Source organism: Arvicanthis niloticus, chromosome 13, assembly GCF_011762505.2.
Source record: "Arvicanthis niloticus isolate mArvNil1 chromosome 13, mArvNil1.pat.X, whole genome shotgun sequence".
NCBI lineage: Eukaryota > Metazoa > Chordata > Mammalia > Rodentia > Muridae > Arvicanthis > Arvicanthis niloticus.
Genome location: NC_047670.1, coordinates 74810320 through 74837742, shown reverse-complemented (window position 1 = coordinate 74837742; position 27423 = coordinate 74810320). Strand labels below are relative to the sequence as shown.

The following is a 27423-nucleotide window of genomic DNA, read 5'->3' as shown; positions in this document are numbered from 1 at the left end:
ACCCCCTCAGAATAAATGCAATAAACAAAAAGAAACAAATAAGTGGCTTATAAACTACAAATTATATTACAAAGTTATTGGGACAGTGATGCAATCAAAGCAAAATCCTTTTATAACAATGGGGTATTGAGATTGAAGAAGGATTCTTGGAAGGAATAAATGTTCAGAAGACTTTGCAAGACAAAGAAATAAGGTCCAATTAATTAGAAAGAATCCAGGGTGTGGGCTCCTCCTACCTCCTCTTGGGCAATTTCCCCTTCACTTTCCTGCAGCCCAGCTTGCTGTCACAGGTGCTTATTTCTCTAGCCTCATTCATATGCTGAAACCCAAACCCACATGTGGTGGTATTTGGAGACAAGACCTTTGGGAGGTAAGTAGATCATGGAACACCCCAGGAAGTTTCCCAATCCCCTGTTACCACGTGGCCACATGGTCTGTGATGCAGGCAGTACGGTGACCTCAGTCTCCCTAAGACATCCCCACCTCTAGAAATTCAACGCTGACACGGTAGTAATTAAGCTTCTGAAGGAAATTTATTTCTATTTGTGTATTTGTATGTCAAGCATGTGCTAGTGCCCACTAGAAAAAGGTGTCAGGTGAAGTTACAGGTGGTGGTGAGCCGCCCTCTGCGGGTGCTGGGATCTGAACTCTGGAAGGCCAGCAGCACTCTTACCCACTAAGCCATCTCTCCAGCCTCCCCCTCCCTCGAATCTATTTGTTTAAAGCAGAATCTACTCTATAGCCCAGGTTGGCCTGGGAACTCACTATGTGACCAGTATGTCTCAAACTCCCGAGTGCTGGGACTATAGGCACCTGTCCTCAGCTTAATGCGTAGCTGGGGATTGACCTCAGGGCTTTGTTCATATTACGTAAGCATTTTACCAACTGAGCTACATCCCCAGTCTTTTCTTTTTCTGAGGAGTGTGTGTCTGTGTGTGTGCTTGTGTGTGTGTGATGTATGTGCATGTCTGTGTGCATGTGGTGTGTGCGTGTACATGAATGTGCATAAAGGGTGTGTGTGGTGTATGTGTTGTGTGTGCCTATGTGTGTGAATGTGTGTGCACCCAAGTATGCGTGGGTGTGCATGTGTGTGAGCATGCACGTGGAGAATGTGTGGGATGTATGTCTGTGTGGGGTGTGTCTGAGGCTGTGTGTGAGAGAGAGAGAGACAGAGAGAGAGAGAGAGAGAGAGAGAGAGAGAGAGAGAGAGAGAGTCTGTTCAGGCTGCTTCCTAATTCACAGGCTCACTCGGTTTGCAGCTTCTCCGGCAGCTGGTCCTACAGGTGGGATGGTGCCAGGTTCTGCCTCCTTTTGTAAAACTAAACTGCATTATTTGCTGAGAGTGCTCATGGAAAAGCTCGGATAAAAACCCTAAGCTTTCTGCTTCTTGACCCATTAGTTAGTCTCACCCGCAGTGCCTCCTCGCCGGCCCCAGGAAAACAGCCCAACTCTGCAACACCAAGATGCAGGCAGTCTGGAGTGTACCTGTTGGTCAGAACCAGCGTGCGCTGCTCCCTCTCCTCCCCTCAGTGTGCGCTTCCACTGGAGAGGTTTAAGGGCCTGTCTGGGCAGGCTCTGCTCTTCGTCCGTTTTCTCCTAATGCTGCTTCTGCACGGCCTACCGAGGTCATCCTAGACCACGGAAACATGGGTGTGCGGTGAGGGTGAAGAGGGAAACAGACTGGGTCGACTGTTGGGAATCCGCTTGGCCGGATTGATAACGCTTTTCTGCTGTCTCCTCTCATTCTTTCTCGCTCCACTGGTCTTCCTTCTTTTGTTCATTACCTCCCAAACCTTCGTTCCCCTGGCCCCCTAATCGGCCCCTAAGCCTTCCTCTACCTTCAAAAGCCAGTGGATAAAACAAACCCTCCCCACCATCACGGCCCCTAAAACAGTGGCTTGTTTTTCTCCATTACGTCAAACTTTGCCTTTCTTTTCACACCTTCTTGTGCTTGACTGGCTCGCAGGTTGCGGGTAGGACCCCGCCCCTCCTAAAGGATGTGAAGGGAACTGAGCAGAGCGCCCGGGCCCCTGGTCCCTCTGGGATCGGCATCAGGAACACAGCTGCTCCGCAGGCCCTCAGCCTGAGTGACGTCCGAGTTCCCGCTCCTTTTCCAGCCTGGAGGATAGACATGAACTTGAGGTTGGCCGTTGAGAAGGGCAGTTGACCACCAGAGAGTCATGGTTGTCACTGCCCAATCCTCGGCTGAAGGGAAGGTGACACAGGATCCCTGATCGAGACTCCAGTCCTGCTCTCGGAAGGGTCTCAATCAAGCGGCCCCACAGGCCCTGGGTTCCTATCCTGGGCAGGGCCCGGGGTTCCTCCCCACCCCCACGCGCCGCTCGCCGCTCCCCAGACCCCCCTCCTTTTCCTGGCCGCCGCCCCCGGCGGCTGGCGCGGGAGGTGCAGCATGCGGCAAAGCGCTTTGCATAAATTATGCTCATGACGCAGCAGCTAAAAAAATCCAAGTAGCAGAAGGAGGGAAAGGGGGGGAGGGAGGAGGGGGCGAGGAGGGGACTGCACCTGGCCGCCCCCGCCCCCGGCGTCCCGGCCCGCGCGTGGCCCGCAACCCACGGCCGCTCCGCTCTGCCTGCCCCGGCGGGGGGCCCAGGGGGCGGCGGGTCCCGAGTGGCTCCGGGCCGAGCGAGCCGGGCCGAGCCGCTCCGGCTTCTTTGTCTGCGGGCGGCCGCCCCGGCCGCGGCCCCGTGGCCCGGGCTGGGGGATGAGTGTCTAGTCCGTGGCCGCGGGCAGCCGGGGAGCGGGAGGCTGGGCTTCGGGCTCCGGTGAGTAGCGGGGTCCGGGGCGGGGAGGGCTTTGCACGGAGGGGGAGGGGGCCGGGCAGGGGAGGTTTCGAATTTGGTTAATATGCAATGCCCGTAATTAGCATAATTTATATATTTATGATAAAGAGAGAAAAAGGCGCGGGGCCGGGGCGGCGGGCTGCGGCCCGGGAGGCTGGAGCTCTGGGAGTCGACGGCCGTGCTCTGCCCACCTGGGGCCGCAGATCCCGGGCCGCGCCCTGGTCCCCGGTCCCCGCGGACACTCGTGAAGGGGCGGCCGCTGGGTGGACGCCCTGCCCTGGAGAGGGGCGGGGTGTCGGGGAGAGGCGCGCAGAGCCCTGGATCCCAGGACGCTTGGGTTCCCTGGCGACCTGTCACCACCACTCCAGAGAAAGGGCTGGTGGGACTCTGGGTGCAGAGACCCCGCTGCTGCTGGAAGGATGGGGGAATGATGGGAGGGTCGCCGTCGATCAGAGCGTGAGCACTTCATAAATATTTAATGACAGTATTAGTATTAATAATGTTATAAAACGGGCCCAGTATCTCTTCCCGGGACATTTGCACCTGGCAAGGCTGAGGGATCTCCGGAGTGACTTCTCAGCCACTTGAGCGCTAAGATCGCCTCCTCGGCTTGGATGGGAAGCCCAAAACCTTTACATAGTAGTCACTGCGGCTGAGCACGAGAAAATGAAAGCCTGTCCAGAAGCTTCACTAGGCCAAAGACAGGAAGCTCCTAGCAGACACAGAGAAACTGCAGCCTGTTTGCTCTTTCGAATTCCTTGCTCACAAAATAGAAGGCTGGTCCCCAGTTGCATGCATATATACCGTCACTTTGTAATCTGCGGCAGCCAACCCTCGAACGGGCATACTGGGTGTGTATTCCATTTTGATTGAGGTTGGTGCTCAGGATGATATTTCTGTGACCAGGGAACCTCTTCCCATATGCAAAGCAGAACCACATTCATTTCTTCTATTTAAAAAAAAAAAAATCAGCGAGCGCCGTACTCAGACAAAGCCCCACCTGTCTTGGAATGAGCAAGCCTCACAAACACGAAAACAAATCAGGTAATGCCAGAGAGAAGACTCGCTGGTTTTCTCTTTTCTCCCTGGAGGCAGTAAGTAAAGTAAGGCTGTGGTGTAGAGCTGAAACCTCAGCAACCGGGGATGAAGCGGCAGGGGAATCAAAGACTAAAGCTACGTGAGACTGTGCCTTAAAAACTAAAGACAAACAAAACAAAATCCCAAGCCAAACACCGACTTCAATAAATGTAAAACAAAAAGGGGTCCGGGATTGATGGCTCAGCAGGTGAAGGCCTTTTGCTGCCAAGCTTGCCACTTTAAGTTCGATCCTTGACCCGAGCGTGGAGAAGTAGAGAACTAACTCCTGCAAGTTGTCTGGTCTTCACACACTGTGTGAGTGCACCCTGGCACTCGGGTGCCCGCACAGACACACATACACACACTAAGTAATAAATGTCAGGAGGAACGAGGGGGAAGAGGAGGAGGAGGAGGAGGAGGAGGAAGAGGAGGAGGAGGAGGAGGAGGAGGAGGAGGAGGAGGAAGGAGAAGAAGAAGAAGCAACAAAGGGAAGAAAGAAGCCAAGCAGTGGTGCCACACACCTTTAATCTCAGCACTTGGGAAGCAGAGGCAGGTGGATCTCTAAGTTCGAGGCCAGCCTGGTCTATGCAGATAGCCCCCCTGCTCCCAAAAACAAACAGAAAAACAAAACAAGCAAACAAAAAAAAGAAGGGAAGAAAAGAATCTGGAAATAGAGCTCAGAATAGTGAGCATTACATCCATCTGTTCATCAGTTAAATCACACACACACACACACACACACACACCCCCTGATGACCGGGTAAGGACAAGATAAACGTCACAGATTAGAAGAAATCAATGCTGTGTGGTACTTCATGGTACAGCACTTGCCCAGCATGCATAAGGGCGAATTCAAACCCCAGAAGTGAACATTTTTAAATTAATAAAAGAAAAGAAAGAAATGTGTCTTCTAAGGGTTCTCTGCTTCAAGAAAAGAAAAAAAAAAGTCCGTTTAAAAAAAAAAAAAGCCAGGCAATGAAAGGTGCAGGCCTTTCATCCCAGTACTGGAGAGGCAGGGGCAGGTGTATCTCTGGGAGTTCAAGGCCAGCCTGGTCTACTTAGTGAGTTCCAGGACAGCCAAGACTATGCAGAGAGACCCTGTCTCTGAGAGAGGAGCGGGAAGAAGAAAAACAAAACTGGTATAAACTCATATTTCCCTCCAAGACTTATAACATTAGTGCTTGGATAGGGATTCAGTGAGAGAGCACATGCTTCCCTGCACAGGGCCATAAATAAACAAATAAAAATATAATAGTAATCTTTTACATTTCATAATATTTTATGATTTAAAACATCATCTAGGCATGCTTTACTTCAGTTAAAATAATAATAGCCATAATAGGCTGGGGATATAACTTCATTGGGATAATGCCTGCCCATCCATTCCCAGGGCCCCATCAGGCCTGGGAGGCAGGAAGACAAGAAGTTTGAAGTAATTTCGGAGGCATAGGGAGTTCCAGCTCAGGCTGGAATACATTGCAACCTTGTCTCAACAAACAAGTCAACCAAAACAATAGTAACAGAACAAAAAAAGAAAAAGAAAAGGAAGTCAATATTTTTAAAAAAGATTTATTTACTTTTTGAGTAAACCACAGAAGGGCATCAGATCCTGTCACAGATGGTTGTGAGCTACCATGTGGTTGCTGAAAATTGAACTCAGGACCTCTGGAAGAGCAGTCAGTGCTCTTAACTACTGAGGCATCTCTCCAGCCCTAAAATGATTTTTTTTTTTTTTTTTTTTTTTTGGTTTTTCGAGACAGGGTTTCTCTGTATAGCCCTGGCTGGGCTGTCCTGGAACACTCACTCTGTAGACCAGGCTGGCCTTGAACTCAGAAATCCACCTGCCTCTGCCTCCCAAGTGTTGGGGTTAAAGGCGTGCGCCACCACCACACGCCGGAAAACAAAATTCTTACAAGAGAAAAAAATAAGAGAAAAGTAAGTTAGGGGCATAGAACAGTGCTGTGGGTTTCCTCAACTGTGACAGAGTGACAATAAGCCCCATTCCCCCAGAGTAGGGCTGAGTAATATGTCGGCATCCCATAAAACACTCATCCCATAGCAAGTACCAAACTGAATGTCAGTTAGTGTTCTTCACAAATGTCTAACCTGTTGGCCTTCCCCCCCATTTTTTTTTTTTTGTTTTTTTTTTTTTTTGTTTTTTTTGTTTTTTTTGTTGTTTTTTTTGTTTTGTTTTGTTTTGTTTTGTTTTTTGTTTTTTTCGAGACAGGGTTTCTCTGTGTAGCCCTGGCTGTCCTGGAACACTCACTCTGTAGACCAGGCTGGCCTTGAACTCAGAAATCCGCCTGTCTCTGCCTCCCAAGTGCTGGGATTAAAAGCGTGCACCACCACCGCCCGGCATGGCCTTTCCCCCTTTTTCTTTTCCTTTCTTTCCTTCCTCTCTTGTTCTTCCCTCCTCCCCTCCTTCCTTCCTCCCTTCCTCTCTCCCTCCCTTCCTTCCTTTTAATGGCTCCCACCAGCCAGCCTGTCTTCACATGGGGTTCTCCCACTCTTGCTTGCTGTACCCAGTAGGCCATCCACCACTGAGAACATACTCCCTCCTGTGTACAGGCCAACACGGTCTTTGAACCACTGCCGCAGAGATGCTGGTTCTGTGGAACCCACCCTGGAACCTGGGGCTCCAGAGGATGTGGGGGAGAAGAAGTCTAGGCAGTGGGAGTTTTAGGAATAGCTCCCCAGATCACCTCTGGGTGTGATTCTGTCTCTCCTCCTCTTCAGGAAACCTGCCTGGGGAAACACTGATACCCACAACATTCCCCACGCCTTTGCCTGGGGCTCTGGGTGTTTATTAGTTTCACCATGGGTTTTGCTGGGTTGCTGTCACCCATTGGACAGGGAGTGGGAGTGGGGGAACCCTCTAGGGATCCATATCTGGCCCTCTCTTTCCCTAGCCATCCAAAATATGGGTCAAGTGTTCTCCCGGGATGTTAAGATAAGAGTCTTCCTCCGGTCCACCCTCCACAGGGCAGGGTTTCTCTGTGCAGACTGTCTAGAACTAGCTCTGTAGACCAGGCTGGCCTTGAATTTACAGAGATCCACCCTCCTCTGCCTCCTGAGTACTAGGATTAAAGGTGTGCACCACCATTGCCTGGCTAGAGTGGAAGTCTTTAACTTTCTTAGACTCCTGCTTTTCCCCTTCCCTGTGCTCTTAGGAGAGCCTGGCCTCTGCTCTCCTGACATTCTGTTTCTGACTTCTCTAGATAGTCTGAACATTGCACTGTGTCACATCAGCCTGTGCTTTTCTACTCCTCCTACCCAGGATGCACTAGGTGTGGGCTGGCGCCCACCCCACCCTACTGTGACCATGGATCCTGGAGCTGGATCTGACTCCTCTCTGACTGTCAATGAACAGGTATCTTCTGGGGTGAGAAGTGGGGCTGGTGTGGCCAAGGAAGACAGACATAATGGGCCTTATTTGTCCCTTATTAAAGTTTACAGTCGGGACTGGAGAGATGGTTCAGTGGTTAAGAGCATTGAGTGCTCTTCCAGAGGTCCTGAGTTCAATTCCCAGCAACTGCATGGTGGCTCACAACCATCTGTAATGGGATTCGATGCCCTCTTCTGGTGTGTCTGAGGACAGCTGCAGTGTACTCATATATAGTAAATGAATGAATGAATGAATGAATGAATAAAATAATTTTTTTAAAAAGTTTATGGTCACTCCAGTCCACCTGTCCAGAGCAAGCATCAGCTAGGGCCTCAGGGGTTTTTGTTTTTTGAGACAGGGTTTCTCTGTATAGCTCTGGCTGTCCTGGAACTCACTCTGTAGACCAGGCTGGCTTTGAACTCAGAAATCTGCCTGCCTCTGCCTCCCAAGTGTTGGGATTAAAGGCGTGCGCCACCACTGTCCGGCTGCGTTTGGTATTTTTAAGTTGCAACAGGGTTAGGATCTGATGTCTTCTTTTGGCCTCTGAGAGCACTCACTATATGTATGTGGTATATGTACAGACATACATGCATGCAGGCAAAACACCCATACCCATAAAATAAAGAGTAAGATCTAAAAAAATATATTAAAATACACAAATACCGATAAGTGAACATGTGATTTAGATTTTTTTTATGCTTCTGTATATTTTCTATGTTTTCTGAAATGGCGTTTGTTTATTCCTTGAAAGAAAACAGACCAGCATCCTCGAAATGTAAACAGAGTGAAGTCCCTCACAGGTCAAGGTCTGCCTAAGGAACATGCTTTGGTTCATTCTTCTCAGTGACTCTCCCTGATGCTTTTCCCAGCTCAGTCTCTGGCTGCAGCCAGTTCTCAGAGAGCACTGTGGGTGTAGTTCCAGGCACAGCTCACAGGAAAGGAAGGTTGACACAAACCTTTTTCACCTGTGGAATTCACCTGGGAGTCTTCAGGGCCTGGACGGCACATTTAAACGATGGTGTAAAGATCTCAGTGCGGCATGTTTGGCAGGGCTGCCTCATGGATGGCGCCCTGGCCTTTCGAGAATGCCTGTGAGAGGCAGTCCAAAGGGTCAGGAACAGGTCAGGGTGAGGCAGGAGAAACTGCATTTTGGTAATTGACTTCTTGACTCTTCTTTGGGGAAATTAGCTTGCAGGGAAATTCTGGTACCCTGAGTTTAAAGGCTGCTCAACGGCTGGAGAGCTGGCCCAGTGGGTAAAGCCATTTGGGGCATAAGACAACCAGAGCCTCAGCTCCTCAGAGCCCACATAAAACTCTGGATGTGGTGATGAGTGTCTGTAATCTTGGCCTTCCTGCTATGAGCTGAGAGAACATCTGGAAGTTGAAGGGCATATACAGCCTGGCAGGAGGGAGACCCGCCTCAGCAAGGCGGAAGGAGAGAAGGAGCTCCTGACAGTTGCCTTTGAACTCCATACAAGTGTGTGTGCGTGCGCATGCACAAACGCACACACACACACACAATGAAGAATACAACTTAAGGTGCTCAGTGCTACAGAGCATCCATCCACTTCCCACACTCCCTCTGGGGAGCCTCCAGGTGGCCTCTAGGGACCTTAGGACAGATTTGTGCTGGGTCCCCATCTTGTGAGTAGTACTGAAATCTCGGCTGCTGAGAGGATGCTCTCACAAGCTGGCTGGATGAACAACCCTTTTGCACTTCCTGAGCTAAGTACAAGACAGGGGACAAACAGAAACACCTTCTGGTGGGTTGGCTCTGTGCAGCTTCACTCTGCCTCTGGGCTACTTTCTTCTAACAGCTCTCTCCTGGAAATCAGGGACAATAGCCTGGCCCGGTTCTGGCTGTCACTGAGCAGCCATTCTCTGGATAGGACCTTTACTCTCCAAGTCCTCCACCCTTCTAGTCATCCCTTTCCCCTCACTGTCCCCATCCTCTGCTTGCAGGTCATTGTGATGTCAGGCCACGAGACCATCAGAGTATTGGAAGTCGGAGTGGATGCTCAGCTCCCGGCCGAGGAGGAGAGCAAAGGACTGGAAAGTATGGCAGCTGGTGGCTCCCAGAGTGGAGGCCCTGCTGAAGCCAGTGGACCTGCTGGTGAAGCTGGGTCATGTGACCCAGGCCATTCTGCAGAGGCAGCTGGTATGAGGCTACTGTTTTGATCTGCTACTGGGCACAGGTGGCATTAGGGTCTTGTCATTCTGCCATGTGGCCTCTGGCCACAGTCTGTAACTCTGGCCAGTTTCTAGGAATACCCTGCCCCCATTGTATCTGGGATTGTGTCTCCTTTCGGTCTCACCCAGGTCTGAGTAGAGATAGCTCAGGGCAAAGGCTGGTACAAGTTCAGCCTACAGAGGATCTTAGGTCCACAGCAGACAGAACCCCGTTTTCAGCAAGCCTCTGGCTGTGTTTAATCGTGGTTACTTGCATGAGCATGAGTGAAGGATTAGTTTCTAGGTTTCGGACAACTTACCAGTGGCTATTCCACCAAAGGAAGCGACTGCCCAGTATTTACAGGGCCATAGTTCCTTAGGGAGGATCGAGGCCCCACAAACACCTTGCCCATGAATGACTTACTGGTGACAGGCCTCATCTTGTGAAGATCTTGTGCAGGTAACAATAGCTTTCTTAGTCCCTATGTGCCACAGCTGTGTCATGACCAGAAAACAGTTTCACAGCCCTGCCCGTCTCTGGCTTTTACATTCTTCCAATTTCCTCTTTTGAGTCATTCCCTAAGCCTTCAAGAAGTGCTACAGATATGCCTCTTTTGAGACATTCCCTAAGCCTTCCATCACTCACTCTCTACACTTTGACAGTTGTGAGTCTCTGAATTAGCTGCCACCCACTGTCAAAAGATGTCTTTCAGTTGGAGAATGAGGTCACTGATGTCGTGACTGACAGCTGGTCCTTCTGTCCCTTGTCCCTCTCTAGACTAAACATCACATGGAGGTTTTTGGGAGTCCAGTGACATCACTAGTCTGTCTTCTGAGGGGGGAAATAGCATTTCTAAGGGAAAGTGCCTCAAAGAGGGGACAGGACAGACAAGGACTCTGCCCCTGCCACGCTGGAGCCATGTGGAATGAGCTTCTTTTCAGAATAGAATTCAGGGAGTTTTTTGGGTTTGTCCACAGTACCCCCTTTGCCCATTTGCCTGTCTTCTTCATTTCTGGTGTCAGAATTCTCTCGTTATCCAAACCTGCTCTCAGAAACTGACCTGAATCAGCTGCCTCCAAAGCCTTCCTCCAGGTCAGGGAGCTTGAGCCGTGGGCAGTCAGTGAGGGAAGTATTTGAGGTACCATCTAAGCAGCTGTGCGTGGAGACCCTGCGGGACCTTTCTGTAGCTGCAATATTAAGAAGGGACTGTGCTGATCAAAACAAGTCCAAACTGGAAACACTCATGGTGAACAGAATTTAGCAGCTCACATCATTCTGGTCCTTGTGACACTCTTGTGTGTTCATTCTTGGGGTACTGGAGGGTAGGCTCTGGAGGATGAGGCATACCCATGTTCTTTCATGTGCCTATTCTTTTTTTTTTTTTTTTTAAATTAGTTTTTTCCTTAGCTTTATTTCTGTGTATGGGTGTTTTGCCTGCAGGTATGCATGTGTGTCTTATGTATGCTTGAAACCTTCAGAAGTCAGAAGAGACTATCAGAGCTCTTGGAACAGGAGTTATAGATGCTGTGAGCATCATGTGGGTCCCTTCCAAGTGCAGCCAGTTCTCGTCACTGCTCAGCCGTCTCGCCATCCCTTGCTGTGCCTATATCTGTACTGACATAGTCTCACACATTTACTTCTGATTTTGGCCACTCTCAAAAAAATTTTTTTATTCTCATCAACAGTACTTATTTGAATATGTTTGTAGTGTTTTGTTTGTAGTGTAGTCCACTAAAATTCTTTTGAAGAAAAGTTACTTGTTGAAGCTGAGTACTGTGGCACATGACTCTAATGCCATCACAGAGGACACTGAAGCAGAAGGTCGAACTGAGTCTGAGATCACCTTGGGCTAGATAATGAGTTCCAGGATACCAGGGGATAGAGTGACAGGGCCTGTCTCAGAAAAAAAAAAAAATGCCTGGAAATTATTACATGGAAATTAAAAAAAAACAAAACCCTTTTTATCAATAAGAAGAGATGAGGTGTCGGGCAGTGGTAACACACGCCTTTAATCCCAGCACTTGGGAGGCAGAGGCAGGAAGATTTCTGAGTTCAAGGCCAGCCTGGTCTACAGAGTGAGTTCCAGGACAGCCAGGGCTACACAGAGAAACCCTGTCTCGAAAAAACAAACAAACAAAAAAAAGAGATGAGGTGGGCTTGGTGGTGCACACCTTTAATCCTAGCACTCAGGAGGTAGAGGCAGAAGGAGCTCTGGGTTTGAGACCAGCCTGATCTACAGAGTGAGTTCCAGGACAGCCAGGGCTATATAGAAGACCCTGTCAAAAGAAAGGAAAGAAAGAAAAAAGAAAGAGGGAAAGGAAGGAAGGAGGGAAGGAAGTGACAAATAGAGACAGACAGAGAAGAGAGAAGAGAAGGAAGAAGAAGAGAAAGAGGAGGAAGAAGAGGAAAAAGAGAAGGAGGAGGAAGAGGAGAAACAATTAGCTTTAACGGGTTGCCCATCTGTTCAGAAAGGCCAGAGTGGTGTGTATGAGGTTCTGGGTTAGTCTCCTCCACCACACATAACTGGGTTCAAACACCACTGCAATCCCAGCCAGTGGGAGGTGGAGGCAACCAGGGGTTTGAGCAAATCAAAGGAACAGGACAATGATAAAAATGGGGCCAGGTGTGTGTCTCAGTCTTGGAATCCCTGCCCTTGGACAGGTGTGTGGCCCACACCTGGAATCCCTGCCCTTGGAGCACTAGGCAGGGCTGAGGTAAGAGGGCTGCTGAGGATTCAGTGTTGTTTTTAAACAAAATCTCAGTCCTTTGATTTTACCAATGGAAACTCAGGCACCAGATGAGATGCTGTGGTGAAAGCCTGTTAGCTTAGAGAGGCAGAGAAAGCCCCCAGCTGACCTTCCACTGCTGACATCCCAAAAGGAAAAGGAAGTTCTCCCTCTCCTCGCTAGCTAAAAAACTCTCAAACTGATTGTCCCCCTTTTCTGCTTCCTTTCTGTGTCTCTTTATCCATCCTCCTGACATCCTCTCACTCTCTATGGTTTTTTTCCTAAGTTTACTCCCTGTCAACTGGTTGCTTGCTCAGCCTCTTGACCTATGGTTGACTCCTGTTTACAATAAACAGAAAGCTATGGCTGAGCCACACTGCAGTATTTTCCAAATAACACAATCTCATAGTGTGATCAAACATCCTGCAACCATTCGAGGCTAGTCTAAGTTCAAAACCAGCCTGGGCTACAGAGAGAGGACACACCCCCACCCCCAATCCTCATCAAAACAGGAGGAAACCAAAGCTAGCTAATCTGCTAATCAACTCAGTAGAGAAACAAGTGTCCTGCTGGTGCTTCCGGGACCTTTCTGTAAAGCGGTCTGCAAGACCCCACTCATCTTCTACTTTGTTGGTTTTGTTTTATGGAGATAGTGTCTCGTGAAGTCCAGCAGTGGGCTTACAGGTGTGCACTGTCAATTTCAGCATGCCACCAAGCATGGTTTTGTCTTCCTAGGTAGTATATAGTCCTGTCTGTCCCTGAACTCCTTTTGAATTCTCTATTCTCTTGCCTGGGCCTTCTGTATACTGTGACTAGAGATGTGACACATTCTGTGTCTATGGTCCTAGTTTGGCACAAAAACCTCTTAAAACAAGTGTCCCACTTCTCCAGATGGTGAGCTTCTATCCTTTTTGGGGGCTTCTTTCCACAGGATGATTTATTATTTATGTGTGTATGCACACACAGAACACAAGCGTGCCATGTACACACATGGAGGCCAGAGAACATACATGGTTGTTCTCTCCTGCTTCCATGTAGTTCTGGGAACTATATTCAGGTTGTCCAGTTTGTCAGCAAGAACTCTTACCTGCTGGGCCATTTTGCCAACCCCACCTTCCTATGTTCTTATATTTCATTACATTTTGACCAACAAAATTCTTTTCATTTTCCCTATATTTAGAACATCCTGACCTTCTCTGGCTTTCCCCAGCAGTTACCAATGTGTCTCCCTCCATAGAGAAGAGAAACCTGGTTCGTGGCTTCCTAGTTTGTAAGGCCCACGTCTGTGTGTGCCTTCAGTTCTTTCAACTTTCTGAGTCTTATTATCTTAAGTTCTGGGAACTTAGGCTTAGGTCAAGTTGATTTAAAAACAAAATCCCGCAAACACAAAAAAGCAAGAGCTGGGGCTAGACATGGTGATGCATACCTTTGATCCCAGCACTCGGAGGCAAAGGAAGGAGGGTCTCTGTGAGTTCGAGGTCAGCCTGGTCTACAGAGTAAGTGTCAGGGCAGCCAGGGCTACACAGAGAACCCTTGTCTCAAAACAGAACAACAAACAAACAAAACCCTGAGTCATCTGGGTCATCTCATGTAGGGCAGTGCAGTCTGCTGAGCATGTTCTACAAAGGAGCTTTGAAGTAGGGAGGGAGGTAAGAGGGAGAGTGACTGATTGGCTGATGACTACTGGTATGTCCAACATCCATCACCTAACAACTAGATTCTACTATTTATTTATTTGTTTGTTTTTAGTTTATCTAGCTATGTATTTGCCTATATTTTTTTAAAGATTTATTTACTTTATGCATATGAGTATACCACCATCGCTGTCTTCAGACACACCAGAAAAGGGCATCGGATCAGATCCCATTACAGATGGGTTGTGAGCCACCATGTCGTTGCTGGGAATTGAACTCAGGACCTCTGGAAGAGCAGTCAGTGCTCTTAACTACTGAGCCATCTCTCCAGCCCGTCTATTTAACTATTTGTGTATCTATCACCTATGTACTTATCTATTTATCTATCTACATCTATTTATTTATCTATCATCTATCAATCTGTTTGTCTATTTATATGTCTATTTGTCTGTAATTTGTCTGCCCATCATCTGTCTGTTCATCATCCGTCTGTCTGTCTGTCTGTCTGTCCTGCCATGCTGGGGATTGAACCAGGCAAGCAATCTACCATCACACTGTTCCCCCAGCCTTAGATTTCTGTTATTGTCTGACTTATAAAATTATAGGTTTTTGTCTCGCTGTTCTGTGGCCGAGATGTGGTTTCCTGGTAGGGCACCCCAAGTTCCTGAATTGGCCAAGCGAGAGTAGGTGAAAGGTTGCGGTTCACAGACCTTTCTTTTGGAAGCTTGTGGAAACTGCCCATCTTGACTTCAGGCTTCTCAGCATAGCGGAGAAAAGCTGAGTGGCCTGGGAAGCTCCTGTGACCCTGCACTGTGACAGTGACATGCCCAGTTTTCAGGGGGTTTGCATTTGTAGGACCCACCCCTTCCCCAAGCTTCTGAAAACATGGCTTGAGTATGGGACACAGAAGTTTGGTTGTGGGGCTGGAGAGATGGCTCAGCGGTTAAGAGCACCGGCTGCTCTTCCAAAGGTCCTGAGTTCAATTCCCAACAACCACAACCAACGGTGGCCCATAACCATCTGCAATGGGATCTAATGCACTCTTCTGGTGTGTCTGACAGCTATATAAAAATGTATATACTCATAAAAAATAAATTAAAAAAAAAGAAGGTTGGTTACTGGCTGAACTCAGGATAGCTGCCTTTTTCTGTCAGCTCCAACTTTTCCTCCCTGACGTGCATTTGCTTCAGGCTCTGTGACTGCTATGTACAGACCACAATGTCCTACAGAGCCAGGCAGTGATGAGCTGGGAGCCAGCTTTGCAGAGACCGACATTTCCTTCCACTCTTATGCTTATAGATGGAAAGAGGGTACCTACCTTGTGGGTCTGGCCAGGGCTACCCAGCTCCTAGTCACTACGAGCAACACTTGGGAGGCTGCCAGGGGTCAGGGAAGGTTACCAGCTCATCCTAGGCTACATGCAGAAGAACAGCATGGCCACCCCTCCACTCACAACAGGCTCACTCTTGTTCTTCTCTCTCTCCATCCCGTGTGAAGTGAAGTCGCTGCCCGGAATCCCTCCGAGTCCTGCCCCAGCTGTTGCCACCTTCAGCCAAGCCCCAAGCCAGCCTCAGGCATCACAGACCCTGACGCCGCTGGCTGTGCAAGCTGCCCCCCAGGTAAGGACCACACCAGGGAGCTGGACGGAGGGCAGAGGGCAGGAGCAAGCACAGAGCTGCATGAGGTCGGCATGGGGTCGGGAGCTGCATGAGGCTGTGGCCTGAGCGAGGGCCTGTCCTACTAGGTACCTCTAGGTTACCCCTGCCCCACTCAGGCCCATAAGAGAAGAGGGTTAGCATTTGCTGAGCAGTTTCCTTGGGTCCTGACAGGACGGGCGTTAGTTCTTTCACGGGAGGATGTGTGCTTATGGGATGATGTAATGAGGGAGCGCCCTTGTCAGCCTCTCCTGCACACGGGTTAATGCCTTGAAGAGTTCATGAATGAATAGCCTGTCTTCATTTAAGTTATAAAACTGCCCAGCCAATAAAAAGCTGCCTGTAGAATCCTGCAGGCCAGCAGGGCCCACTTGACCTCTGTTCCACGCACTGATCTCTTCTGGTCAAGGGTGGCCTCCGCTAGAGCTTCTTAGAGGTCTCTGTGGATCCTTGACCACTTGGCTGCAGCCTCTGGTCCCTGGTCCCTGACCACAAAACAGTGGACATACCAGTCAGCTCTGAAAAAAAACACATACACGTGACATTAAACAGACTGAGGAGGTTGTACATATACACATATATACACACACACACATATACACATGTTCATATATATATCATATATGTATATCTATGCCTGGGGATCCTGCTCTGACCTGGAGGCAGGCCTGGGCCTTTTCCCGGTCAAGAGCTCTGTACACAGTATATACATATGTACGTGTGTATATATGTATGCTTATAGATGTATATATTAGCAATCAATGAAAAAAGAGAGAGCACGAGAGCAAGGAGGGATGTGTTAGAGACTTTGGGAGGGGGAGCAGGAGAAAAGGATGTGATTATATTATAATCTTAAAAAATAAAAGAAGTAATTTAAAAAAAAGCAGACACTGGACATGCCAGCATGGGCCCAGGGAAGGGCTGGGAGGCACCAGACGGTGTGGGGAGGAGGTCAGTGCACCCTGCTCTGTCCTGGGGGAAGGCCCGGGCGTTTTCCTGGCCTTTGCCCCAGTGCCCTCAGATGCTCGCTTGTGCTCAGCTGGGTCCGAGAGACCCCTTGTTTGCGCTCTCTGTGGATGTTGATTTTTTTTTATTTTTTTTCTTTTCTTTTTGAAATCTCGTTTGCTCTTGCAGGTCTTGACTCAGGAAAGCTTAGCCACAGTTCTGACAGGAGTTATGGTCCCAGCAGGGGCTGTTACTCAACCTCTTCTTATCCCCATCGGTATTACAGGTCAAGTGGCTGGGCAGCAGGGGCTGGCCGTGTGGACAATCCCTACAGCAACTGTGGCTGCCCTCCCAGGACTGACCGCGGCCTCTCCCACGGGGGGAACTTTCAAGCCACCTTTAGCTGGTCTCCAAGGTAACGGCAACTCTCCCCCGGATTGCACCAGGCCCCCACCACACCCTATGCTGAAAGCCCTGCGCGGGTGTTTACCATGTTGGACTCAGAAACCCGCGGCTCACCCGGGGCAACAACCCTGGATTCTGGATCCAGTGTCATAGGCACCCAGCCACAGAGCCGCAGCGCTGCCTCCGATCTCTAGGCCAGGATACCAGGCTGGCCAGCAGGCCTGCCTTTCTTCAGCCAGCTGCCTGAGACTGTCCCCTCCCCCGCAACAGCATCTACCCCATGACCAGCAAGAAAGACTGCAAGAAGATTCAACCTCTGGTTCTCGAACCTACACGTCTACTGACCCAAGGGAGGGGGGGAGTGAGAGATGTTGCATGTGCCAGCCCTTCAAGAATCGAGGGAATTGCAGCTGCCCCATGCCCTCTGCCTCCAGTGGGGGCATTTTCGTCCCAGATCCTTTGGGACTGGAACTGTGCCGTGTCGTGGCTAGGCGCTTCAGCACCTGTGTCTCTCTGCCTTGCTCCGTAGCAGCTGCCGTGCTGAACACCGCCCTCCCGACACCCGTACAAGCCGCCCCACCAGTCCAGGCCTCCTCGCCAGCCCAGCCCCGGCCACCAGCTCAGCCCCAGCCGCTGTTCCAGACCCAACCGCTGCTACAGACCACGCCTGCCATACTCCCACAACCCACCGCTGCCACCGTTGCTGCCCCCACCCCCAAGCCAGTGGATGCCACCCCGCAGATCACCGTCCAGCCTGCAGGCTTCGCATTTAGCCCAGGGATCGTAAGCTGCTGCCCTCACCCAGGGCTGACAAGGGATGGACCAAAGCTTGGGCCAAGGGTGGAACGTTCCCCACAGTGGAGGACCAGCTCCTTGAACACAGCCCTTCCTGACACATCTGCAAAGATGGGCTCCCACTGAGGTCTTCTCCTTACGCCTGTCTGCCTGTCCTACCCAGACTAAAGCAAGCAACTGCTGGGGAGATAGGCCAAACCAGAGCCACTGGACTAGCCTTGGGGTGGGATATACAGGGGCTGCAGACTTGTAAACTGCCCGAGGTTCACAGCTTCATGCTGGCATTTATCTGGTGTGGCTCTTGACATGGAATTAGAGAATTCAGGCGTGACTAGGAGCACATTTGTCCCTCTAGTCTGGCCATCTACCCTCTCAGACCTAGTTGGAAAGATTAGTAGGAGTCACTGCTCTGTGATAGTACTCCCCTTCCCTCTAACTGTGCTCCCCTTCCCTGTGACTGTGCTCCCCTTCCCTGTGACTGTGCTCCCCTTCCCTGTGACTGTGCTCCCCTTCCCTGTGACTGTGCTCCCCTTCCCTGTGACTGTGCTCCCTTTCCCTGTGACTGTGCTCCCTTCCCTGTGACTGTCCTCCCCTTCCCTATGACTGTGCTCCCCTTCCCTGTGACTGTGCTCCCCTTCCCTATGACTGTGCTCTCCTTCCCTGTGACTGTGCTCCCCTTCCCTGTGACTGTGCTCCCTTCCCTGTGACTGTGCTCTCCTTCCCTGTGACTGTGCTCCCTTCCCTGTGACTGTGCTCTCCTTCCCTGTGACTGTGCTCCCTTCCCTGTGACTGTGCTCCCTTTCCCTGTGACTGTGCTCCCTTCCCTGTGACTGTGCTCCCCTTCCCTGTGACTGTGCTCCCCTTCCCTGCTGTCCCCCTGTACTTGTCTCCCAACTCTCGATAGCCAGTGGACTAGAGCCTGCAGCCCACAATCACTGCCCCATATCCTTAGCCCTCTTCCCTCTCTCTACTCTTTCTTGCCTCTTGGCCTCTGAGCAAGGCTTTTCCTCCACCCACAGATCAGTGCAGCCTCCCTCGGGGGACAGACGCAGATCCTGGGCTCCCTCACTACAGCTCCAGTTATTACCAACACCATCCCCAGCATGCCCGGGATCAGCAGTCAGATCCTCACGAATGCTCAGGGCCAGGCAAGTGGTCAAGCCTGGGACCAAGGGCTGGGTTGTGGGGCAGCCGACGAGGAAGGGGCTAGGACTTGACCTAAAGATCATGGCATAGAAACTCAAGTAGGGCATCAGGCTGCTGCTGGTAGCCTCTGGTGGCAGCTCCCCACTGATGTGAAGTTCAGGTTGGGGTAGAGCCAGCCCTCCACCCTGGCAGTGCTAGTTCTAATTGGGGGATTTGATTCACAGAGCGCCCACATGTGAGCGGGCTCATGCTAGACTCTCTCTCATGTATTAACTCACTTTGTTTTGAGGACAAATCTACCAGGGGATCTTTTGTTTTATGGGACAGAAGGGTGGAATTCAGAAATATTAAACCACATAGCTAAAATGGCAGAGCAGCAAAGAGCTGATACACAAAAAACGCCTTTGCCTGCTCCGCCACAGCTCAGAGACAGAGCAAAGAAAGGAAGACCTTGGGTTGAGTCCTTTACTCTATTGGGGAAACAGAGGCCAGAGACTTAAGCAGTTTCTCCAAGTCAGCCTCTCTGCCTGCAGCCATAGGGATTTGGATTGGTGGCCCTGGATGCTCCCTTCATATTCGGGGCCCGTGCCTTATTTTCTCCCAGGTTATTGGAGCACTTCCGTGGGTAGTGAACTCAGCTAGCGTGGCCACACCAGCACCAGCACAGAGCCTGCAGGTCCAAGCTGTGACTCCCCAGCTCCTGTTGAATGCCCAGGGCCAGGTGATCGCAACCCTAGCCAGCAGTCCCCTGCCTCAACCTGTGGCTGTCAGGAAGCCAAACACACCGGAGTCCCCTGCTAAGAGTGAGGTACCAGGACTGGGGGTGTGGGTGGGCACAGGAAGGAGATCCTGTCTGTCATTGCTACCTCTCAAAATTGAGGAATGCTCCCGCTTCCCTGAAGAAGGCTTTTAGGCGTGCACACATGTCCTGCCCAAGGAATCAGCACCCATTCTCAGCCCACCACACCACATACATGTATCTGTGCCCACAGAGGTCAGAGAAGGTGGGTCGTAAGAGAGCAAAGCAGATTGGGCTCAGACCATCCTCGGGGTGAACAAAATGCTAGAAAAGTCCTGGGTAGTGAGTTCTGTACCCCACCACCACACACCAGGCACTGGGGCTTTGGCTCTTTGTCGGCTTTCATTCTAGAAGAGATTTTGGGTACTCGTTATATCCCGAGTGATGAGGATGCAAAGACAGCTGAGATGAGTTTACTAGCCTTAGGTAGTACTTAGTTTCTAGCCTTAGGTAGATCACAAGTCAGCATCTGAAAGACCACAGGGGAGTTATGTATAAAGGGGCTGCAGTACCCCACAAATGATGTTGTGACAGACCGGAGGGCTGGATGTAACATGTGCTGTCTCTGGGAAGTGGGGCAAGCATGGCGTGCCAGAGCATGGTCCTCTGATTTGTGTGTCGGGATGTCCGGCAAATCCCGGCTCTTGCTGGGATTCTCCAATAGATCTAAGCGAGACCCAAGGATGTGCTGAACTCCTGGGTGACATTTAGGCCTGTGATTGCCTAATATGTTGTTTCCAAGAAGCTTTCAAATAACCTTAGCCTCGTCTTTAAGATAGGGGCTATAGGGGGCTGGTAAGATGGCTTAGCGGTTAAGAGCATTGACTGCTCTTCCAGAGGTCATGAGTTCAAATCCCAGCAACCACATGGTGGCTCACAACCATCTGTAATAAAGTCTGATCCCCTCTTATGGGGTGTCTGAAGACAGCTACAGTGTACTTACTACTACTAATAATAATAATAATAAAACTTTAAAAAGGGGGGTTATAGAAATTTCTACTAAAGTAGTGTGAGTCTGTAATCTCAGCCTGGGCTATACAGGGAGTTCAGGTCCAGCCTGGGTTATGGAATCCTGACTAAAAATAACAACAAAACCCCTAAGTTAGAAGTTTATGAATCTTACATCACGGAGTTGACACGTGGGTATGCAATTAGTGTGTGCTGGCAGTTCTGACTTGTTTAGGGGAGCCGCTGCTGGGGTTTCCGTGGCTGGTAGGTGTGCACCTTGAAGACCTTTGCTTGGTAGCGTGAAGGATGAGCTGTCGTGAGGCGTGGACTCTTGTATCTGGTTAGGTCAGCAGCTTGTTTTCCTTTTCCCCTCTGTTGTCTGGGGTCTCGTACATGCCTAGGGCAGCATCACTGTGCTGCTCTCTAAGCCTTGAAAGATCTGGGGAAAGACTAAGGCCAGTAGCCTGGGGAATAAGGAGCGGGTTTGAGAGCTAGCAGAAAGCAGAATCCAGGGAACAGAAAATCCAGGAAAAACCGGCATTTCCAAAAAAGCTTACAGGGTTTTGTTTTATTTCATTTCGAGACAGGGTTTCTCTGTGTAGCTCTGGCTGTCCTGGGACTTGCCGTGTGTAGAGCAGGCTGGTCTACAGCTCATAGAAATCTGCCTACCTCTGCCTCCTGAGTGCTGGGATTAAAGGCATGGTATCACTCCCAGCTGGTTTTGTTTTTAAAAGCATATTAATCATGCTAATTTCAGATATGTGTAGTTTTTCCTGACCGTAAATAAGATGTATAACTTTAATGAACATTATGTTATGGGGTCGTATAAAAAGTAAAAGCCGGGCTGGGTGGATGGGTCAGTGGCGCAGCTGCTTGTGTGTGTGAGAGATGACTGGAGTTCGGATCCCCAGCACCCAGGTAAATGTTGGGTGCATGTGGTAGCTCATCTGTAATTCCAGCACCTGAAAGGCAGAGGCAGAGGATCCCAGAAGCAGGCTGCTAGCCAAGTCAGCCAGCCACATCAGTGAGCTCTGGGCTCAGCTGAGAAGACTCTGTTTCCGTGAATAACGTGGAAACCTCTCGGTGTCGGGCTCAGGGCTCCACCCTTGCATGCACACATGTGTATTGACACATGCACATGTGTGCACACACAGCACAGACACGTGAGAGAAAAAACAGGAATCATGACAGGTGTGGTGATACATACCTGTAATCCCAACATTTGGGAGGTACAGGCAGGAGAATAAACAAGGTTATAAATTTAACCGGGCGGTGGTGGCGCACGCCTTTAATCCCAGCACTTGGGAGGCAGAGGCAGGCGGATTTCTGAGTTCGAGGCCAGCCTGGTCTACAGAGTGAGTTCCAGGACAGCCAAGGCTACACAGAGAAACCCTGTCTCGAAAAAACAAAAAACAAAAAGAAAAAAAAAAAAAAAAAAAAGAAAAAAAAAAAAAAAAAAAGTTTATAAATTTAAGGTTAGCCTTAGACACAGAGAGATCTAAGCCCATTTATTGTGGATGTTAATAAGCAGTTTACAGTTTTGCTTTTCAATGACCACAGGTGGGAGTGCCTGGGCAGGTAAGAATTTCACGTCCATTTCTGCCCTGATGCTGCTTCACCCAGGACAGCTGACCCCCCCAAATTAGGCAGGGGTGATGGGGCTTGTGTCTTTTCTCGTAGGTGCAGCCGATCCAGCCGACACAAGCCGTGCCGCAGCCTGCCGTCCTCCTCAGCAGCCCTGCCTCTACACTTAAGCCGGCAGCCTCAGCGCCCATCCCAATCACCTGCTCAGAGACCCCTACTGTCAGTCAGCTGGTATCAAGTAAGTGATTTAGAAGAGAAAGGTGGGTCTGGGGTACCTGATACCTATGTAGTCCTAGCTACTCGGGAGGCTGAGACAAGAGCAGTCTTTGAGCCCTGAAGTTGAAGGACAGCCTAGTGAGATTTTGCCCCAAACATATCCATAAGATTTCTGGTGTCCAAAAAGTAAAGGTAAGGTAGAGGCCCAAAGTGGAAAGACGAGAATGTTTAAGTTTTCTTTTACATTAGTTTATTTGTTTGGGAGCCAGGGGTGGGGCATGAGTATCTACCGTGTGCGTGGCGGTTCCTGGGGATTAAACTCAGGTCCTCAGGCTCAGTGGCAAGCGTCCTTACCCACAGAGCCTCTACCAAGACATGACTTTCATATCCCCTTTCCTGTTGAGTTTCACAGTGGAAGTGGAGGCTACTTAGCTGTCTGTCCCATTACACTGTGCCACTGGCTGGCTCAGTGTGGCCTCTCACCTAGTTCTGAGGAATAGAGAGGGCAGACGTGTGTCTGGCTGGGATCAGAGCAAGGAGCCTGGGAGAGGGTCAGCAGTTAGACCAGAGCATCCTGGGAGAGGGTCAGCAGTTAGACCAGAGCATCCTGGGAGAGGGTCAGCAGTTAGATCTAAGGGAATCTGAAAACAGTTGGTTTCAGTGGGTTGTTCCAGGGCCCGTGCCTTCTAGTTGTGTTTATCCAGGAGACACCGTGATGGGGTCTTTTGGTAAATGGCATAGATCCCTTTGATGTACCAGTATACTGTCATCTTCATGTACTTTTCCCTGCTCCCTCCCTCTGGCCTAGAGCCTCACACTCCAAGTCTGGACGAGGATGGGATCAACTTAGAAGAGATCCGGGAATTTGCCAAGAATTTTAAGATCCGGCGGCTCTCCCTGGGTCTGACACAGACCCAGGTGGGCCAGGCTTTGACGGCGACAGAAGGACCAGCCTACAGCCAATCAGCCATCTGCAGGTAAGCAGGCTTTAGGATAAAGCCAGGGCCTGCTTCACATCGTCAATGGCTCTCCTGGGAATCCAGGAATCCAGCCCCGTTCCATGTTCCCCATGTTTTAGGCTGCTTCCTTTCACGTAAGGAAGACTGTCCAGGGGAGGGCACAGACAGAGTAGCCAAAGACTGACCCAGGACTTCTGAAGTCCAGGCCCAATCCCGAGTGTTTAGATGTTCTTCTGAGAGAGCCCAAGCCCACTGAAGAATCTTAGCAGGAAAGGGTATCACTTTTTTTTTTTTTTTTTTTTTTTTTTCCAGGCAGGGTTTCTCTGTATAGCCCTGGCTGTCCTGGAACTCACTCTGTAGACCAGGCTGGCCTTGAACTCAGAAATCCGCCTGCCTCTGCCTCCCAAGTGCTGGGATTAAAGGCGTGTGCCACACCGCCCAGCCAGTCTCACTTATTAAGTTGGTCTGTCTTAGCCCCTCAGTTAGTCAGAATCCCGGTGTGCTCCTGGCTGCCTTGCCTCCCATGCCTGCCAGGTCAGCTCAGCCCAAAGGAGCAGCGGGTCTTTATTGTTGTTGTTGCTGCTGCCATGGGAGCATAGAGAGAGGAGAGTGGTCCTCATCTCTGAGGGGCCTTTAAGGTGACTCTTCAAAGAACTTCCAGTCATTTGGGGGTGAGCGGTCCTGTCCAGTCAGCACATGCCCTAGTGGAGGCTGTGGCGTAGTCTCATTCTTGAGGCCTGGGATGTTTAAAGTCTGAGGAATCTAGGCTGTGAGGGGCCAAGAGGATGGGGACACAGTAGCATGAGAGCAGCCCTGGGAGTACTGCCTTTCCCTCGTGTGAGATGCACTTGAGAGACAGCTACGTGCCTCTGCCCCTTCCTCAGGTTTGAGAAGTTAGACATCACACCCAAGAGTGCCCAGAAGCTGAAGCCAGTTTTGGAAAAGTGGTTGAACGAGGCAGAGCTGCGGAACCAGGAAGGCCAGCAGAATCTGATGGAGTTTGTGGGTGGCGAGCCCTCCAAGAAGCGCAAGCGGCGCACTTCCTTCACGCCGCAAGCCATAGAGGCTCTCAACGCCTACTTTGAGAAAAACCCTCTGCCCACCGGCCAGGAGATCACGGAGATCGCTAAGGAGCTGAACTACGACCGCGAGGTGGTGCGGGTCTGGTTCTGTAACCGACGCCAGACTCTCAAGAACACCAGCAAGCTGAACGTCTTTCAGATCCCTTAGGGCTTACTGTCAGCACTTTGTATTCTTCCCTCAGCAACCAGCTGAAGTCACTGCAGTGGCAGTGCCGTGTCCAGCTGTGCTTGCCCTAGGTCGTGAGACTCCACCTGTGCATGCATGTCAATGCCTGCCTCTTCTGCCCACATATGTCACACCCTGGGGTAGGCCTGAGGGGCTGCATGAGAGCCTAGGCTCTGGGCTGGGCATGTGGAAGGAGGGGGTTTGTGGGGTCCTTAGAAAGGCACTTTGCCAAGGTGGTTTCTGAAGGGTGGATTGTGGTTGGGAACCAGAAAGGCTCTGTCTTTGGATCAGGGCTGTAGCAACTCTTGGGGTCAACTGTGTAGTAGCTCTTGTTTTTGGTGGCACCCTTTACCCTTCCTCTCAATCCTCTGTGGCTGTGCCCGTGTGACAACTCACCAGGTGGAACTGCAGCCTCGCACTGCCTCCCTTATTCTGTATATGGGCACACTGAACCTCTTAAAGGATCAAGGAGATGGAATCCAGAGAAGTGGGGTGTGCTGCTCAGACCCACTGTCTGCCTTGATCTTGAGGTTTCCAAGGTGACATCGAGGGGTCGGATGCCTGAGGTCAGGAGCTCCGAGGTCCCTCCCGGGGTCCAGCTGGTGGTGGGATTGTGTTAAGTCAGAATGTTTTCTTTCCCAAACCAAGTTGGAAGGAAGCAAGAGTGAACTCTCCCATCCTGGAGAGTCTTAGATCTGTGGCAGGTCTGGAATTTCTAAGGTAAATAAGGCCATCTACCCAGATTTTAATCTGATCTTTGTTTACAGCTGTCTTCTAACACAGGAGTGTGGTAAAGAGCTTGGGAAATTTTCCGCTGCCCACTAATGTAGGCAGCAGCAGGGGCACAGATTCCAACTTTCTCCCTCTCTTGTGCCCATACCTATCTCAGTCCAGGACTGAGATGTCTTCAAAGGAGCCAATTGAATGACAAGCCAGACAGAGAGGGGCTGTCATGGGGAGGAAGACAGTATCCAGAGGGATGATGGTCCCTGGAGGTCTCTTGTTGAGGCTGACTTAACTCTAGTTTTGTTTGTAACTTTAAGTCTTGGAGGTCTCCAAAGACTTCACTTGTTCAGTTTGTTCAGTTGTAGACCAAGTCTGTGTGTGGTGCTCCCCTGAGCCAGCAGTGCCCAGGTCAGGGCTTCCCTCGGTAGGTGATGGCCATCTGGGGCCTGGCATCATATGCAAACCACTAAGCCAGCTTCCAGCCACAGAGAGGCAGGCCAGACTTTTCGCTTCAGTGCACTGGCTGGGGAATGTTGCTCAGCGGGAGACAACTTAGCGTGTACAAGGCTCCAGAGTCAGTTTGTAGCACTGAGGGAAACACTAGTATTTGATTTCAAGAAGTCAGGAAAGAGCTAAGACTTTCCTTGGATAACCCTTGACAAGCTGCAGGTGTCAACCATCTCGATACTTTTGGGCTTGGTTCATTGGGTTTTGTTTTGTTTTGAGATAGGATCGCACTTAGCACAGGCTAACCTCAAACTTGTAGTTGAAGACGACCTGATCCTTCTGTCTCCACCTCCCAAGTGCTGGGATTGCAGTCACGTGCTGCTGTGCCTGGCTCTTCTCCACTCCATAAGGTTACTTACACTGGATGATGTCCACATCACATGATCTACCCTGAGGAAATGACTCTCAAACAAGAACATGATGCCGTCTCCATTGGTCCCAGTGCAGAAAGGCACTAGGGCCCAGCTTCCTCTCATGTAGTTTCCTTTCCTGATGACTGCTAGTCCCTCTTGGGTTCTGTGGTGCAGAGGACCTCCTAGTAGCTATGACACTGAGAGGAGGACAGTTGTGTACTGATCACACACACACACACACACACACACCCCCCACTGCATTCCAAGTCTGTCAGGTATAAGGAGACAAGTAGGCAGCTTTCCTGACCCTGCCTCCCAAGAAAGAATGTTCCCAGAGCGCTTCTAGGTCATGTGATTATCAACCTGCTGCCATGAGAGGGGAAGTCAGGAGGGGTCCTGTAAGAGAGCTTTCAGTAGGGACGCTTAGTCCCGAATCTTCTCAAGGTGATGCACCTGAGAAAATTATATGCAGCTGTTCTTGCTGGAAACCTGCACTCAGGAGCTCACACACAGCTCAGCCATGCTGTGGACATGGGAGAGGATTCCATCTGTTCTGTGCATGACAGGGAAAGAAAATATGAACCACTGGTCTAAATTAAGCCTGGCCACGCATTCTCACCCCATCCTTTGTCTAAATCTGTCTTCCCAAGGCTGGGCTAGAATGAACCATTTTCTCCCGTGTTGGAAAGACACATCGGTCTTTCAGAAGAACAGTACCAGAGCCCAGATGTTTACAGGCTGGATTTCTCAAGTAAGGGGTGCAAGTGTATAAAGTGGACACAAAGTGGGGTTCGCTTTGGCCTTTGAATTTTGCCCCTGCTCTCTAACCTGAGCCACTGACCTACAGTCTTTGTTATTTTGGGGAGCATTAGACTCTTAAAGTGTTAATAGCAGTTTTATCTTGAAAGCACCTTCTTGGACTTAAGCCCGCACTTGATGGCTTTTTTGCCCTGGAAAGGGGAGAATGGGAGGAAGTAGTTCAACCGTATGATTGGTTTGAAGTGATGGGAAACCAAGACTCTCTATGGCCCTGCTGATTGGCTGAGTCAGCTACGCCCTTCGACCCTGCACTAACTATGGCACTTCATCCAAGCAAAGTCCACAGAAGAAACTGGTTACATGAACCGTGAACGCACGTGAGTTTGGAATGAGGACACCTGATGTGTTTGTGTTCTTGAAAATCCAGTCACCTTCCTTTGCCCAGGACTCCTTTCCTGCCTGGTGGGCCACATCCTGAAGTCCCAACATTCTCGGGGTACGGAGGGCACCGCCCACTGAAAGCCGAAGAGGAAGATGGGGGAGTACTGCCGTAGCGTGTGAATAAACAGTATTTTTTCTTTCGTA

General features: G+C 50.3%; 2 protein-coding genes across 9 annotated transcripts; one reads left to right on the top strand and one right to left on the bottom strand.

Moving 5' to 3' along the window:
* Positions 1–50: 50 nt before the first annotated feature.
* LOC143434254 (uncharacterized) lies at positions 51–3647 on the bottom strand. Its single transcript, XM_076912318.1, has 3 exons — positions 3568–3647; positions 2524–3264; positions 51–2118 (listed from the first exon to the last, which is right to left on the bottom strand). The coding sequence occupies exons 1-3, from the start codon at positions 3645–3647 to the stop codon at positions 2079–2081; spliced, it is 861 nt and encodes a 286-aa protein (XP_076768433.1). The 3' UTR covers positions 51–2078.
* Pou6f1 (POU class 6 homeobox 1) lies at positions 2644–27423 on the top strand. Of its 8 annotated transcripts, none has more exons than XM_034516969.2 (11): positions 2644–2783; positions 7156–7248; positions 9226–9421; positions 15291–15412; positions 16583–16808; positions 17328–17581; positions 18613–18741; positions 19344–19547; positions 22167–22308; positions 23095–23263; positions 24130–27423. In XM_034516969.2, the coding sequence occupies exons 2-11, from the start codon at positions 7201–7203 to the stop codon at positions 24473–24475; spliced, it is 1836 nt and encodes a 611-aa protein (XP_034372860.1). In that variant the 5' UTR covers positions 2644–2783; positions 7156–7200; the 3' UTR covers positions 24476–27423. The 8 variants fall into 8 exon arrangements, with proteins under 8 accessions (XP_034372860.1, XP_076768219.1, XP_076768216.1 ...); XM_076912099.1 differs by having other exon boundaries at positions 2699–2783; positions 7097–7248; XM_076912104.1 differs by lacking the exon at positions 7156–7248 and having other exon boundaries at positions 2657–2783; positions 15296–15412.